The sequence below is a fragment of the Pygocentrus nattereri genome, chromosome 23, assembly GCF_015220715.1.
Source record: "Pygocentrus nattereri isolate fPygNat1 chromosome 23, fPygNat1.pri, whole genome shotgun sequence".
Classification (NCBI taxonomy): domain Eukaryota; kingdom Metazoa; phylum Chordata; class Actinopteri; order Characiformes; family Serrasalmidae; genus Pygocentrus; species Pygocentrus nattereri.
In genome coordinates, this window is record NC_051233.1 from 15162287 (window position 1) to 15179594 (window position 17308).

A 17308-nucleotide genomic window follows, 5' to 3' on the forward strand; every position below is an offset into this window, starting at 1 on the left:
TTGAACTGTGTAACTCTAAGATGTGAAAAGTTTTAATGGATCACCATGTAAACATTCATACATACTAGACTGATGATGCATGTTAAAGAGGACCAGGTGAGAAAGTCAAACATGCTGAAGAACACAAATCCATTACAACAAGCACCAGCAGAGAACACACAATACAACTAAACCATACCATACCAGACCACAATCCATCCTGGCTGGTTTACATGGGCTTGGATGCATTAAAGCGCTTGGTATGTTTTAAAAAAAAAAAAAAAAAATGGGGCAAAACTAAAATAAATATTCAGCGCTTACAAAGAAGCATGAAAGGATCCAACCATGAGCAGTAAGCTTTCAGAAACATTTGAAAGATGGGATGGGTGCGATTCTGTTTCTCACGTAATATTATGGGGTTTTACCTAAGAATTTTTGGTAAATAAAAATACACCACATGGTAAATTCTATGCTAACATTATGGCAGATGCATAAAGGCAAAGGGATGTGAGGGAGTCCATTAACTGTCAAATATGAAAAAGTATTATGGCATAATGGGTTACAGCAATGCAGTACTGAAGGGGTTAGCACAGTTTCAAAAGAAAGTATCCACTGACACTAGCAATATACTAAAGCAGGTCATTTGATGCTTCATCTGCTTCAATCCCACCATGTTAAACAGTGAGCCTGTGCAGTGAGCAACTTTTATTTAGTCGTGATATTGACAATTACTTTGAAGTATGCTGCATTTGCCTTTTAGACAAAAAAAAATGTTACCTAATATGCTTAAGAATTCATATAAAACACATTGTGAATGCTTTCTTGCAAGCATTCCAGAGTAGTAGTGGTGTGATTGTACACTTTTAGGATGGATTTTTTTCAGACTAGTACTAAGGTGTACGACTTGAAATGAAGTCATTTGCGCTAGGCAGTGGACACAAATTAGTTAATAAAGAAATAAAGGACACAACTTAATAAAGAAATTTACAACGAAGGCATTCACTGTATGTCGCTTTGACGTTATAGCTATTTGTCTGAAGCTTTTGATCTTCAAATACAGCAGAAACAGTACTGTTTGATTGCTATTATTTGTGGTTAAAACAACGGCATCAGTTAAGAGCTCAATCATTGTACTCTTGGTAGCTAATGGGACAAAAACAGTTTTGATGCAAATTCTTGGTTTTTGTTTCAAAATTTTCTTTATCACTCTGTATTAATATATCAACTGTCAACATTTTAAAAAAAAAGACAAGACACTCTTTCGAGCATTTACGAAACTGTGATACACGCCTATATTAAAGTTAAGTTTCAAGTGTCTTGTCCTTCAAAATAAAGACATTTTGTGACTAAAAAAAACTCCAGATGTTTCTGTGGTTTATTCATCGAACAGAAATCTGAAAAATTCTCACAAACAAAATGGCAGCACAAGAGCATTCTGTCTCATGAATTCATATGAAAAGCTTTGTTTGACCCTCTTTTCCAATAGGCCCAAGTGTAACAGGAATCCCAGTGTGTACACATGCATACACATACACACTCCCCTACACTCACCTCCCTGCTGTTTCTTCTTCCTCATCATCCATCTAGTTCTTTGATCTCACATGCTACAGTTTCCGGAGTGTTTTACAGTCATGCCCACTGTGTGTTTCCTTGCATCACGTTAGGTCTCCACTCAGGGTTTGCCATTCACGTTAGCACTTGCACTCCTGCGGGCCAGCAGGGAGGAGAGGAGGTTGCGGGGCCTCGCAGCCCGGGGGGGGCTCTGTGCCAGACGCACCATGCGTGGCGAACGCCACACTTTGATGGTAGAGTCATCACTGGCTGACAGCAGGAGCTCCTGGTCGGCAGGGCTAAAGGCCACTGAGTTGACCACGTCATCGTGCTGCAAGCGAGCTAGGCAGATGTTGTAGTGGCGGTCCCAGATGTAGCCGTGCTTGTCTTCAGCACCGCTGGAGGAGAAACAGAGGGAGTAAGAGTCTGATTGCACCTCTGTGCCTGCAGGTATGCAGACATGTGCAGGCATCACTAGCATAGATATCTGCAAACACACCTTTTTATTTTAACACACCAAATTATTGAATTATGATTTTTCAAACCAGCACTGTCACTGCAATTTAAACTGCAACTATTTTCTATAAATTAAGGTCCAGGTCTGTTTTTCTGTCAACAAGACCAGCATTTCTACTCTCTCTGGATTTACGCTGGCAAGAGTAACACAGCCAGTTAGTTGTAACTGCGTAGTCATGTAGGCATCATGTGGGTAATTGGTTGTTCTTCTGATTGGTGTTACCTCATCTACTGGCAGTTCACAAGTTCTGTCATTGGGTAAGAAATTTCACCATTTAAAAACTTGTAGGATATAATTAAATAGAACTTGAAAACTGATTCAGATTCAACCATCAGATTCATACACTCACATAAGGGGTGCAAAGCACAACTGACGTTACAAAATGTTCTTCTGCACTTTGAGTGCAATTTCACCTTTTCCACCTTAGTCCCCAAAACATACATATTGAAACTTTAAGAACCATGAGATATCTAAACCCCACCAGAGGGCACTGCTGAACCTGCATCTTATGTTTTTGTCATGTTTAATCTGCTCAGTCCAAAGAAAGAAACTGCTACAGGTGCCTAGAGTCTACTGCACACCAAACGACAAGCGGATGACACAAAGCGCAGCTCGACCACAAAGAAAACAGTGCAATTCACCAACATTAAGAAAGCTCATTTAAACTGTACATGCACAGATATTACATTTGATAGCAATGCCCAAGTAGAAGTTAATTATTAAAAACAACAGAGAAGAATGCAGTTGTTTACACTGTACTTGTGGGAAGTTTGAGACAATTTTACACTGCATTCATCCCTACAAAATTACTTCCCTTCACAATCAGCACTTGCTTGAACCACAACCACCAACAACTGACATGCTACGCAATTCAGATTTTGGAGGTGTACATGTCCACTTCTCTGCATGCTATCACTTCCCATAAATCCTCCGTGTCTCCATGCAAACATTTTTACAGCACCTTTGCAGAACTATGGATCAACCTTAAAATCTTAAGTTTTACAGTTATGTTGCTTGTTGCTGAAAAGGGCTCTAGATGCCGATTTTGGTACTTGACAATACTAAACATGTTAAAACGCTGCTTATGGTGGATTTTTAGTTAATGTAAATGTTAAGTCCACATTTTAAAATGAAACACACAGAAATTCAAGCCACTTGAGAAATTCTCTTTTCTCTCTCCTTGAATGTTTGGTTTGGGAGCATTTGGAGAGAAAACCAATTCTTTGATTGGACAAGACTGTGTGGCCTCTACTTCAACTTGTTTTCTTCAAAGAGATGAATACTTATTTTAGTGTTTTTATATGAGCAAAACTTAGACTTTCCCAAAACTGATTAAGGCTGCCACATGTGGTTGTGCTGGAACAAGACACATACAAGTTATTTTAGGAATTTCAGTGGAACTTACTTACAATACTGAGTGTAAAGCTATGCAGCTGGCCAAGACTTCTGATGTACTTTGCTGGTGATATATGAAATAACTTGCTGATTTAAATCCATTGTAGGCTTCTTTTATGAGATTCAAGACAGGTAAAATATAACTCATGTTGTTTGAGAAAAAGGTTATGCCTCATAGAATTTGTTCCTAAATAAGGACATCTTGGGAATATGACCTCTACATGGCTTTGTGTTTGCATTAGCGTTGTTTGTTTCAGCCTCAATTATTAATATGTTCCTTAATAGTGTTTTAGTGGAATTTCACTCAAAATATCTGGAGAGACTAATTAAATCGCTGCCAATCGTATGAGCTCAAGCAAATTGCAGGTTGCTTGAGTCCAGATGTACAGAAGTGGAGCATCGGTTACCTGGCCACAAAGTCACGGCTGACATCAAGGAAAATGAAGAAGCATTCATCATTAGGGGTGAAAGCCCGGTGAGCTCGGAGACTGCGGCGCTCCTCTCGCAGACTCTTCAGGTCAATCACATGCAGGTCAATCTCCTCAGCTATTGGTGGAGGGGACATGGGGTCTGAAATCACGTAGCCTGCTGGCCATGCACGACTGTTCACATAAAGGTACCTGTTTAAACGAAATTACGCGTTAGAAAATACAGCGTAAAATGCATCTGAAGGGCTCAATTCAACTGCATCAATCCTGTATTATTATTTTCAGTTATAACAGATTATGATGATAGGCAAGCTCATTTTTAATGAAGCTATTTCATCCATCCATCCATCCATTATCTTCCGCTTGTCCGGGGTTCGGGTCGCGGGGGCAGCATCCTAAGCAATGAAGCCCAGACCTCCCTTTCCCCAGCCACTTCCACCAGCTCTCCAAGGGGGATTCCGAGGCGCTCCCAGGCCAGCTGGGCGATATAGTCGCGCCAGCGTGTCCTGGGTCTTCCCCGGGGTCTCCTCCCAGGTGGACTCGCCTGTGACATCTCCCGAGGGAGGCGTCCAGGAGGCATCCTAACCAGATGCCCGAACCACCTCAGCTGGCTCCTCTCGACGTGAAGAAGCAGCGGCTCTACTCCGAGTCCTTCCCGGATGACTGAACTTCTCACCCTAACTCTAAGGGAGAGTCCAGACACCCTGCGGAGGAAACTCATTTCGGCCGCTTGTATTCGCGATCTTATTCTTTCGGTCATTACCCAAAGCTCATGACCATAGGTGAGGGTGGGAACGTAGATCGACCGGTAAATCGAGAGCCTTGCCTTATGGCTCAGCTCTTTCTTTACCACAACAGAACGGTAAAGAGCCCGCATCACTGCTGACCCAGCACCAATCCGCCTGTCAATCTCCCGCTCCCTTGTACCATCACTCGTGAACAAGACCCCGAGATACTTGAACTCCTCCACTTGAGGCAAGAGCCTATCCCCGACCCAGAGAGGGCTCTCCACCCTTTCTGCCTGAGAACCATGGTCTCGGATTTAGAGGTACTGATTCTCATCCCAGCCGCTTCACACTCGGCTGCAAACCGATCCAGCGAAAGCTGAAGTTCGCGGCCTGATGTCCCCAATAGGACCACATCATCTGCAAACAGCAGTGATGTGACCCTGAGGTCACCAAACCGGACACCCTCCATCCCTTGACTGCGCCTAGAAATTCTATCCATAAAAATTATGAATAGAATCGGTGACAAAGGGCAGCCCTGACGGAGTCCAACTCTCACTGGGAACGAGTCTGACTTACTGCCGGCTATGCGAACCAAACTCCAGCTTTGTTTGTACAGGGCCTGAATGGCTCGTAGCAAAGAGCCATGTACCCCGTACTCCCGAAGCACCTCCCACAGAATACCCCGGGGAACACAGTCGAATGCCTTCTCCAGATCCACAAAGCACATGTGGACTGGTTGGGCAAACTCCCATGAACCCTCCAGAATCCTGAAGAGGGTGAAGAGTTGGTCCAGTGTTCCACGACCAGGGCGGAACCCGCACTGTTCCTCCTGGATCCGAGGTTCGACTATAAGCCGGACTCTCTTCTCCAGTACCCCTGCATAGACCTTGCCAGGGAGGCTGAGGAGTGTGATTCCCCTGTAGTTGGAACACACCCTCCGGTCCCCTTTTTTAAAAAGAGGCACCACCACCCCAGTCTGCCAATCCAGTGGCACCGCCCCCGATGTCCACGCAATGTTGAAAAGACGTGTCAGCCAAGACAGCCCCACAACATCCAGAGCCTTGAGGAACTCAGGGCGGATCTCATCCACCCCTGGAGCCTTGCCACCAAGGAGCTTCTTAACTACCTTAGCGACTTCGGCCTCAGTAATGGACAAGCCTATTCCCATGTCCCCAGACTCAGCCTCCTCACTGGAGAACGTGTCGGTGGGATTGAGAAGGTCCTCAAAGTATTCCTTCCACCGCCCAATGACGTCTTCAGTCGAAGTCAGCAGCACACCATCTCCACTATATACAGTGCTAGTGGCACACTGCTTTCCCCTTCTGAGTCGCCTGACGGTTTGCCAGAATCTTTTCGGAGCCGACTTAAAGTCAGTTTCCAAGGCCTCACCAAACTCCTCCCATACATGGGTTTTTGCCTTGGCAACAACTGAAGCCGCAGATCGCTTGGCCTGTCGATACCTGCCAGCTGCCTCTGGTGTCCCACAGGCCAACCATGCCTGGTAGGACTCCTTCATGAAGCTATTTTTCCCCCCAAAATTCAAACTATTTCTTAAATACAGAAATCCAGAAAATAGAAATTAAGGAAAAAAACTGTCATTTTTCTTTCTTCAAGATACAGTTATTTTAAGAGTCACTTATAATAATGAGGGTTCAGCTACCAATTAAAAAAAGTATTCCAATGCTCACTGTTATTTTCATATGTAATAATAAAAATTCAACCCCCACTGTTCAAAGTTTCTGAAGTGAAATGAATGGGGACATCATGTAGTGTGAAAAATGCCTCCTTTGTTTGATTAGCTGTCTCTGCGGATGTCTGACACCCCCACCTGTGGTCTGGCGACAGGCCCATGCCGATAATGTGGCCGTGAATGTCGATCACATGATCCAGCGAATCAAAGAACTCCTCAGTGCTGCGCTCCTCCCCCAGCACCGGCCCACACGTGGTCATCTGATCGGGCATGATTCGCTTGATACCTGACACACCCCGGGGCACATAAAATTTTTTAAAAAGTTAGTGACCATGTCTAACTATCTAACTCTCATTTTCAGTCCTCTGCTCTTGCTTGTTCTAACTTCACCTGGTTCTCAACCATTTGAGCTGCAACCCCTCAATAAGTGTAGAATGGCGTTTGCAACCCTGTCCCTCTCGGCTCACCCTCAAACACACTAAAACAAACTTCTTCGCTTTTCTCCTGAAACACACTACAGCTAGGCATGTGCCTCTTCCTCAGCCCTTTTAAATAGGTAAGGTTTTAAAAAATAACCATGTATAACATGTAAATAACACATAAATGTTTAAACTAGGTTAGGCGATTTGCTTTAACCTTTTGTCCCATCATTTGAGTTGAGGCTTAATCTACACTAAACAGAAGCACATAATATTGCAATTTAGCAAGTGTTGTGGTTCTAGCTAAAGGCAATCTTTAATTTGCCCACCAAACTGTAATGATTGCAGTAAAATCGAGTAATAGTAAAAAATCTGTGTGCAAACGTTACACAAACTTTGCCATATGAGGCAGCTTAGCTAAGCCTGATGCCTTCGTCTTTGAAGCTATTTTGCGCGAGCGCTGTTTAAAATGATTGATTTCACTTGATGTATGAGAGACGAGACATGATTTTATTCATGTTTTTCCTGGAAAACCAAAAGTCCATTTGTCTAATGCCTGCAACCTGACACTGTGGATGTGAAAACGTATGGCTTAACAGACGGCTTTCTCCCCCAACTATCTGACTGCCACGCCAATCACCAAAAAACATAAAAGCTTTTCTCGAACAATCTATGATCAGTAGAATAAATGTATTTTTAATGTAAGACATCACATCACCCAACATGTTTAAAAGTGTTATTATGTTCCTGTGTGGCAATATTAGGGTGTTGAATCTTCTAGTCTAGATGATCCTGCTAAATAAAAAAAAAAGATATAAGGTAAAAGAGGTAAAAGGCAAAACACTAAAATATTCTGCTAAATTACAAATAATTGACATTAATTTATTTCTATTATTAATCTATGATATCGGTATCGGCCACAATAAGTTTTTTTTTCCCCCATCACACTGGCCCAGAAATTTCATATCACTGCATCTCTGATAAAAAGTAGATGTTAAGTGCTGTTTGTGATACAATAAACAAAAACACAACCTATCTGGTGAGGTGAGTAGGTAAGGCTGCCTGTAGTGAACAGCAGATAGGTTTTATCCTCTCCTTCCCCTGGGGCAGAGGGCGTCATTAGATTTGGGTCTGGAGCTTTAGTGCGCCTCCTTCCCATCAGCCGAGCTACCTGCGCCTCCAATTCCAGCTCATGAGCACCTGCACTCTGAAGACCCTGAGTACCAGAAAGCACCACAATAAAAAGTTTACAGAAAACAGACTGTATTAAACTTCCAACCTGTTGTCATCTGTCTCACTCTCCAGTACCCAGTGCACTGCACTGGATGAACACAATGACACTTAAACTTATACAGAGTTGCCCTAGCTAAATGTTCCAATCTTCTGTTTATAGAAGTATCAAAAGTTTTAATGACATTTGTTAATACATAAAATAATTACATAAATAAATGTGAATGGCAATCACATTACACCGTAGTCAACCAATAACACTAACACTGATCAGAGGACTATTCAAGATTGCTGTATACTCCAAGGAATGAAAGAACAAAAACGAAACTCTCTAGTAGGACATTTCACACCACTAGTGTGAAGTGAATAGTTTTAAGGGAGTCATCTGCCGAGTTGTCACACACATTTCAGATGCACATTTTAAAATTCTTTTCTGGGCCTAAAGCACAGGCGTGAATAACCATGTACCCCAAATTTTCCCTTAAACTTGTTCATGCTGCTGGTTCCACAACTGCTTACATTAACAAAGTAAGTTAAAATCAACAACTGCCCTTTCCTGCAGTGACACAAGCAACGAAGGGTGTAACAATTTCAATACATATTTAAAAAATTATGTTATGCTCCCACACAATGACTTGGCTTTATAAATTGTAGGGATTTATTATAAATTGTAGGGGTTGTCATTTTTGGGGTGTATTTTGAAGTATGTAATTAGAGCACTGTAGAATCAATAACATTTTTAACAAACAAGATATCCATAATTTGCACCATGCACACAGCTTACAGGCATGCCTCATTATGCCCCAAGTGTGCCTGCATATAAGCTTTGGTTGTGGTGCAAACTATGTTCATGTTCATAAGAAAACATAACACACACACACAAAAAAGAAACTTTGGACAACTTTACTGCAGGGCTGTATGCTTATGTTTTAAATGATAAACCAATACTCACATATCTGTGTCCATATCAGGTGCAAACATTAACATATTAACACAAGGCACATATTCAGGCACTCATCTGCTATATTGTATTAAGACTCCACCATGTCGTATCAAGTCTCATTTTAATTCTGGCTATTTTCACACCCCTACAAGCAACTATGTGCTATGAGCTTCACTATGAGTTCTCAGAACAAAAGACACTGTGTTTAGGAGTTTTGTTTGGGAGCCTGCACACACTACACTGTACAAACTCAAACCACAAAGTTGTTATTCAGACACCACATCTTTTTGCTTCAAAACTTTTTTTGGACAGTGGACAGTCACAGAATTCATGCCAACAAAAATCCTTACATGTCTGATGTGCTCCAGTCCAGACGAGCTGAAATGGGGAACGTGTGCAGAACACCTCATCTCCCCTCGCTTGTCTTCTTCGTTTTCCTCATCATCGTCATCCTCACTGTCAGAGGTTCCCAGGTCGAAGAGCAGAGGCTGATGCTGGTGAGAGTCCCCATGCTCCTGGGCCAGGGCTCTGGCCTGTGACTGGGCCTCATAGTCCAGCAGCAGGTCGGGTGAGTCGTGCCGGTGACAGTGGGCCACCATCACTGTACGGATGGTGCTGGCATTGACGTTCTGGATCTTGAACAGCCGCTTCACCACGTTGACATTCTCTGACTCAATGTCCTGTTGGGAAAGAGAGGATTAGCTGAAAAAGCTAATGTGTAAGACTTCAGATTCATTGTTTAGGAATAAAAAACTTTTTCCACCAAGCCACACCTGGAAAGCTTTGTTGAGCCAAAGCACGGTACAGGAGGTCATGTTGCCGATCCAGTGCAGGTTCCCAGAGATCAGATGAGTCTCATTTAGCCAGCAGCCAAACACGTCATAGGGTTTATTCCTCACTCTAGATAGCAGCGTGTAGTTCTCTGTGGGCCAAACAATCAGTTCCAGTTTTATCTTTTAAAATGAGTCTGTATATGAACTTCTTATCATTTCAAAAAGAACTTCCTATCATTTTTGGTAAATCTTTTGCACAGTATTCTTTGCACAGGGACCGACAATGTAGGGCCGAAGCTACACTGACAGAACTTTAGATGACAGTGATTGAAATCTGAGGGAGCAAAGTCAAGTGACTGGTGTTGGAGGGACAGAAAGCTGAAATTCAGCCTGAATCTGTGACCTGCTAGCTAAGCAAATAGTAGCTTACACACCACAGTACAGACTTGGGCCCAATCCCATTTCACCCCTTATCCCACCACTTAACCCCACCCCTCTGTTTTAAGCATTCATAGATAGCTGCACAAGTGACCAAAGAAACCATCCATCCATCCATTTTCTAAGCTGCTTCTCCCTCAGGGTTGCAGGGGGTTGCTGGATCCTATCCCAGCGGTCATCGGACAGAAGGCAGGAAACACCCTGGACAGGTCGCCAGTCCATCGCAGGGCAGACAGACAGACACAGTCAGTCAGTCACTCACACCTAGGGGCAATTTAGCCAATTATGTCCAATCGGCCTGACTGCATGTCTTTGGACTGTGGGAGGAAACCGGAGAACCCGGAGGAATCCCACGCAGACACGGGGAGAACATGCAAACTCCACACAGAGAGGACCTCGGTCACCCGGCCGGGGAATCGAACCCAGGCCCTCCTTGCTGTGCCACCGTGCCACCGTGCTGCCACCAAAGAAACCCATAAATGTATTTTCTCTGTTAAAAGAATTATGGTGACCATCATGTTATCTTAGTTTAATGTCATTTCAATGTATTCTGGTCCTTTTCTTCATTAAAAAAAAACACAAATAGTATGCTGATGTCTCTGTAGCTAGCTAGCTAAATTTCCCATTCCATCTTCAATGGTTTACCAGTTACATTTTGGTAAGGGTAAAAATAAGAAATAAGACTGGGCCTTGATTACAGCTAACTGATGTTCAAGTGACACATTTAAGAGATAATGACTCATAACTGAAAGTGAAAAACGAGTGGCTGCTGTTGGACTGACAGCTCACTGTGTTCTATGACATGAGCTGTTAGCCACTGAAGTGCTAAGGTATGTTTTGTACCTCATGGCAGCCAGGGGCAGGACTTACTGAGTGGATACTTCCCTGCATACGCAGCTTCACAGAGTATGTACAGAGAGGATTTATCAGGAGCCTGGACACTTCCTATTCCCCTCATTATATCAAGAACAGGACTGCTAATCAGCAGAGGGCATCTGCGAGTGAGTCCTCAATAAATGGGGGGGAAATGGAGCTCAATGGCTAAAAACGAAAAGTTTCTAATCACTCGCTCAGAACGTTTCTTAAGTAGAAGGATGTATTTCACTAAAAAAAGCAAAGAAAACTTGCCTATATATTTCCTTTTTTCAACAGCAAACAGGTTTTGGGCAGCAGAAGGCGAGCATTGCTGCTAGAGTGTGATGATTGATTGGTGAGCGGAGCAGCTCATTGGCTGTTCGCGCTCACTGACATCATGGACATACATGGGGTGCCATTTTAAACTCCTATAGCTCGACTTTAAAAGCTCTTAAACATATAACAGTGGCGTTAAAATGTTTTATGATTTTCAGTGGTCAGGAAATGACTACATTCATTTACATTAAAAATACTGAAGCATTTATAAACTATGATTTTGCTCAAATGCTCCATATCAACCCATTCATTTTGGATTCACCCTGGAGCTCCCTCTAGTGTTTGAGAAAACCACACTGCAGAGTGGAAATTCTCCTCTCTACAGGTTTTCTAGCATGTATACCAAATGAGTCACTTTCTCTGTTGTCCTTTCACCATCAGACAGACCGTGCAGCCTTTTGACACCATTTTGTAGCATCAGAGCTTCAAAACTCTTCAAAAAGCGTTAGTTAGTTAGACCACCTCTGTAAGGCACTGGTTTGAGTTTGACATTCTGCCTCACGATTCAGCTCATTAGCTAATTAGCAAGTGTTAGAAGAAAAAAAAACACTAATCCCTGCAAAGTTGCAGCCTCAGCTTGACCAGCCTGGTCTAGAGTGAGTGTTTCTTACCTAAGCTAATCACAGCAATCTCTCCAGAGGAGGAGTGGTGTGGCCCGAGGTAGACTCCTGACACCAGCAGCAGGGTGTCGTCACAGTTGAATTGGGAGAACTGTGTGTAGCCCCAGTTAAACTGACGCATGCTGGAGCTGTGCACCAAAGAGATAGTTCCATCTGGCCGCTCTGTGTCCCAAAGCTGCCACAACAGAGATAAAATTTTATTAGGTCCCCCTCAGCTATTTGTGTCATTAGGTACTAGGTAATCTGTTAAATGCAACTCCTACACTTCTTGAATGGCCCTGCAAAGTGATTCAAAATCATTCCTGTCTGGGGTGAAACTAGTTCAAGTTATGGGCTTGTTATTGAAAGCAGGATGCAGGAGTACTCAGAATTGTTTTCAGTGAACTAAGTTCTGTTTTAAACAACATTATAATAACAGTTCGCTGAAAAATGCTTGATAATAAGGAAAATCATTAATGATTAAAAATGGATTATGGCTAACTATTTCATACAACTGCCAATTATTCTTAGCCAAGTGAGGTCATAGAAAGAACGGTCATTAAACAAGTACTGTATATGTGCCACATATAAGTATTTTTACAACAGTGCTTAGCCAGTCATGTCATTATGACAACTTATATGAGTACTTATCATATATAAAATGTTATTACCAATGCTTCGATCCTGTACTCATGACACATGCAGCTTAGTGCTTAGTATTAGGGACATCAGGGTACTACAATAAGCAGAGGGAAAATTTCACCTTGACTGTGCAGTCTTTGGAGCAGGAGGAGAAACGGTGTCCACGGTGCGAAAAGGCCAGGTGCAGGACCTGATCATGGTGTTCCTTCAGTGTCTGCACCTCTACACAGGGGATGCAATCATACAGCCTTTTAAACTCCCTGTACCATGACACAGCCGCTGCCAAGAGAAAATACACATTGAGTATCACAACGATCAGTGAACAAATTCAACAACATACTACTCTATATCTTAACAACTGAACTGGCAGAAGCTTTGAAGAGATGGAAGAGAGGTGGAAGATGGAAGACAGGTGGAATTAATCTCATTGTTGCAGCTAACAAAGCCCAGATAATCTATTATAAAATAAAATAATTCTCATATCCTTAAACTACCATGGCAAAATGAACACATCATGTTATCTCTGGCAGCATGTTAGTACCTGGGTGGCGGGGCACAGAGCGTGGGATGCGATAGTAGCTGTAGAATAGCTCCTTCCACAAGAACTCATCCCGAGATACAGCAAACCACTGCCAGCAAGTTAGGCCAGCGTTTAACACTGCAGCATGGGGGAGATGCAGGAAGATCTCCAGCACCAGGCTGTCTGGCAGGCCAGGGCCACTCGCCATCCTAACATCCTGAGTGAGCAACATGAATGTTGTTATCCATAAGTGCAGATTGACAGAATTAAATATCACAACACATTCCAAATAGATCATGGTATCCTGAGAACTGGTATGCTATGCTGAACAGATGTCTAACCAACCTGATTCCAAAACAGAAGCTTATACAGCATTGTAACCGTTAAGCATACAGAAACCAGAAAGGTTCTGTCCATTATGGTTCAGAAAGAAGAAATTGAAAATATACATATCTATCACTTAAGATTGTGTTGCACAGTCTTCAAACACTGCAATGAGGCTTTTTCTGTAACTCTGAATGAGATTTCTACACTTCTCAACTGGTACTCTGGCCCACTCTCCTCAAGTAAACTGCTCCGGTTCTCTCAGTGGCCTGCTCTATATAGGATTTTCTGCACTTTCCACATAGTTTCAATGGATTTCAGATCAGGACTTTAGCAGGCTGTTACAGAATGGTGCAATGTTTTGTTCTCATCTATGATTGGTTGTTGAGGTACATTTTAGTAATCCTGGGGTCCTCCTGGAGGACATATGACTTGCAACTGAGGCACAGCTTTCTGACACTGGCCTGTATATGTTGCTCAAAGATGGATTTGTGGCCTTCTGATTTCATCGTGCCCTGCACATATTTAAAGCACCACAGGCAGCAAAGCTACCCCAATACATTAGTGAGAATCATCCATGTTTCATAGTAGGGACAATGTTCTTTAAGAGGTTTTTAAAAAGCTCTTAAATAGCTTATAATTATTCCTTATAAATTCTAAAATACCAATAATATTGTACATGGAATTGTAGAACACCTTTGTAGAATAAGCAGGAATTCATTTCTTTTTACAACTTTTTATTTTGTTTTGTTCCACTGCAGACCAAAACATGTAGGTTATGTATTGATGGCAAAAGATTTCAATATATTCAGTATCTTTTCAATATACAAATATTCATTCAGTCAGAATCACTATATCCCAGGGCACTACAGCAAAGATTGTGGTGTAATGCAGGCAACAGTTTAAACCTTACCAACTTTAACTAGTGATGACATTCATCATCCACATCTTTTTCTTTCCAAATTAACCAGTGGCAGCTCAAGTTTAAACACTCTTGCTACCCGTTGGTAAGAAACAGTTCTTAACAGTTGTTCATACAAGTAACCATGCTACCAGTTTAAATTCTTCCTGAGGAACATGACCTGCTCAGATATCCATGTCAACAAATGTAGGTTAGTTGTTTGTCTAAAGGATTCTTTTAGCTTTATCATAAGGTAATTATTCAAACAGTAATTTCTAATTAGGCAGGCGCTGCTTTGCTGTAAACGATTTATTTCGTGCTAACGCTAGCTAGCTATAACAGCCCACGTTAGTCCATATGGAGAACATATATGCCATAACTAACTTAGCTAGCTACGACTAAAAACATATAAGCTCGTGTAAAATCTAAGTTACAGCCCTTTAAGGTAGTTAGTTAAGCCATGACAACTCTTTCTGCCTGTCCAATATGTAGCTTAATGTCTTTCTCGCGACCACAAAGCTTCTCGCTTCACTTTAACTCGCTAAAAACAGAGCTAAGCTAACTAGCAAGGAAGCTAAACTGATTATGCTACGTAGCATTCCCACATAATTAATTATGCAAGACATACAGATTTCTGTTTCACACATTCTTTTGAAAGATGTTCTACAATTTATCTCACTCTAACTTACCTGCCAAACGCCGAAGTTATTGAACAAAACGAGAATGTAATGTGTGACAACACCGGGTAAAACACCTAGTCCTGTACCCAGACCAAACAAGTCGAACGGAAGAAAAAAACACCGACAGCCTGGTATTTAGGGTAGTGTAATCAAGCCCAGATTTTTAGGGAACAGTTGTCATTTGAAGCTCGGTGCAGGTGCACTCCATTTCCAAACACGACAGAAGTAAAGGGATATCTGAAATAGCTGCATAAATAAGAACTGGACAGCAACCATGCTGATCTGATTAATATTGAGCGGTAAGTTAAGATATTCTTTTAACCGTCCTGTCTGTTCACTTGTGGAACTGGCTTGTTTATTCAAGATTTAGCACGGGGGACCTGTAGTATCCAAATACTTATGTGAATGATAACAGTTAAAATACAAGCGTTTCTTCTGTTTTCCTCAATACTTTCAACCTTTAAACATTTAAAATATGGAAACCCAACACTGGTCGTATCATTTTACTCCTAGCATCAGTTGCTGTGGCAGGCTGGCACTTACGGGGGGGGCAACAATGCAAAAATGCATTCAGATAAGAAAAAAAAAACACTACTGAAAAGATTTCTGTTGATATCTTGATTCCGTTGCATTGTGAACTCCTCTATGAACTGTGATAACTCAATTACATATAAAACCATTATATATATATATATATATATATATATATATATATATATATATATATATATGTATATATATATATATATATATATATATATATATATATATATATATATATATATTTATATAATGAAAAAATGCATTAACCTGATCGGAATGGCAACTGTGTCTGATCTCAGGGCTTTCCTTTTTGGCGGATAAGCTGTCTGGATGCTTTAAAACATCAAGACAACGAGTTACAAACACAGGATGATCCAGCAACCGTACGTACCCCGCTAAATCATATAGCACAAATACGTTTTTTCATGTATTAATGCCGTGTTTATGAGAAAATGACAATTGAAAATATGTTCTATGACCCCTCAGGGCAGCAAGTATGGTCAGCAACCAGAGGTCCTCCACCAAACCAGTTCCCATCAGTCAATATGATGCCTTTATAATATGCCATGTGAAATAGGCATATGTAAAACCACTAATCCACAAATACGTGGCTTGTTGGCCACGTGATGTGAGCTTCTCTCTGTGCTGAAAATTATGATGACTTGCCTTTAAACTCTCAAATTAGGAGGTGGGCATTTCTGATGGTTCATTCAGTACAGACAGGAGTACACAAGCAGAGTGCTACCCAAGTGAATGGATTCATTAAAGGGCCTATATCCTACATTTAGCCTACAACGTTTATGTGGTTACATGTACCAAAAACAATTGTATTTCATTTTCATAAACCTTTATCCCTCGGAATTAAGCTGTGTTTGTTACTGTGCCTTTAAGACTGATGCATGCGAATAACCTCTGTTCTGCCCTGTATTATAACTTTAATGTCACTGGGTGAGGCTAAAGTGCTGTCACACAATGCCCTCCACAAAGACTGGCACCCCTAGTATTCATGAGCAAAGTGAATATGTATGAACAGAATTAAATAATTATTCTTAATTACTTATTCTTTTTTTTAATCTTTCTTTCAAAATATTAGCAGCAATCTAACCTTTATGAAAAGCATAATGATGGAAAGAAAAGACAATCTCATCATAAAGAAATATTTTTCTTAAATATGTGTGCCACAGCTGTTGGCACCCTTAGAAATTCTGAAGTATATTCAAATTCATGTTATTATTTTATGTTTTAAGTTCACATGAGTGATTAGAAACAGTTAAATGGTCAATAATGATTCAGGGGGAAAACATAAAAGATGAAACACAGACATCCCTCAGTCATCCATTACTATGAGAAAGACCAGAGAAAACAGCAATTATCTGTGACAAAAGGTTCTTGAGCTGCACAAATCAGGAAAGGGCCACGAGAAAATAGCTAAACAGTTGAAAAGGCTCCTGAAAGTACACCTGAAAATCAAAAGATGGTTCACTGACAACGGAATTAAGATTTTGCCATGACCACCCCTTTTCCCTAACCTAAACCCTATAGAAAAGTCCACAGTGTGGACTTCTGTCTGAAGGAATGATCTTGGAACCTTTGCTGTGTGTTTTCTAGTCTCATTGAGTGTTTCAGGGCATTCAGAGTGGTTATCATTACAAAGGGAGGTTGTATAGAGTATTAAATGAGGTGCCAATAATTGTGGCACACAGATGTGAAAAAATATTTATTTCCTGAGAAGATTTTGTACTTTCTTTGTACTTTGCTGTCGTCAGTTGAATTTCATGACAAAAAAAAAAAAAATCCAAAAAGGTTTTTCTGCTTTG

General features: G+C 41.4%; 1 protein-coding gene and 1 long non-coding RNA gene across 2 annotated transcripts; one reads left to right on the forward strand and one right to left on the reverse strand.

Annotated features, from left to right (window-relative positions):
- fbxw5 (F-box and WD repeat domain containing 5) lies at positions 1–15080 on the reverse strand. The gene is made up of 10 exons (XM_017714138.2): positions 14958–15080; positions 13065–13260; positions 12645–12802; positions 11894–12077; positions 9654–9802; positions 9231–9560; positions 7740–7923; positions 6427–6574; positions 3850–4062; positions 1–1928 (listed from the first exon to the last, which is right to left on the reverse strand). The coding sequence occupies exons 2-10, from the start codon at positions 13249–13251 to the stop codon at positions 1652–1654; spliced, it is 1830 nt and encodes a 609-aa protein (XP_017569627.1). The 5' UTR covers positions 13252–13260; positions 14958–15080; the 3' UTR covers positions 1–1651.
- A 22-nt stretch (positions 15081–15102) lies between these two features.
- Positions 15103–17189, forward strand: LOC108437200. Its single transcript, XR_001858595.2, has 3 exons — positions 15103–15247; positions 15791–15874; positions 15978–17189. It is a non-coding gene; the product is annotated as an uncharacterized LOC108437200 (long non-coding RNA).
- The last annotated feature ends 119 nt before the right edge of the window (positions 17190–17308 follow it).

Bases quoted from the DNA above. Each gene is read 5' to 3' on its own strand.
- fbxw5 (XM_017714138.2), bottom strand. From the start codon at position 13,251: ATGGCGAGTGGCCCTGGCCTGCCAGACAGCCTGGTGCTGGAGATCTTC. The intron at 9,803-11,893 runs GTAAGAAACACT...TTTGGCCCACAG, and splicing joins GATTGCTGTGATTAGCTTAG to AGAACTACACGCTGCTATCT. The intron at 7,924-9,230 runs GTAAGGATTTTT...TCTGGTACTCAG, and splicing joins GACTGGAGCACATCAGACAT to GGTCTTCAGAGTGCAGGTGC.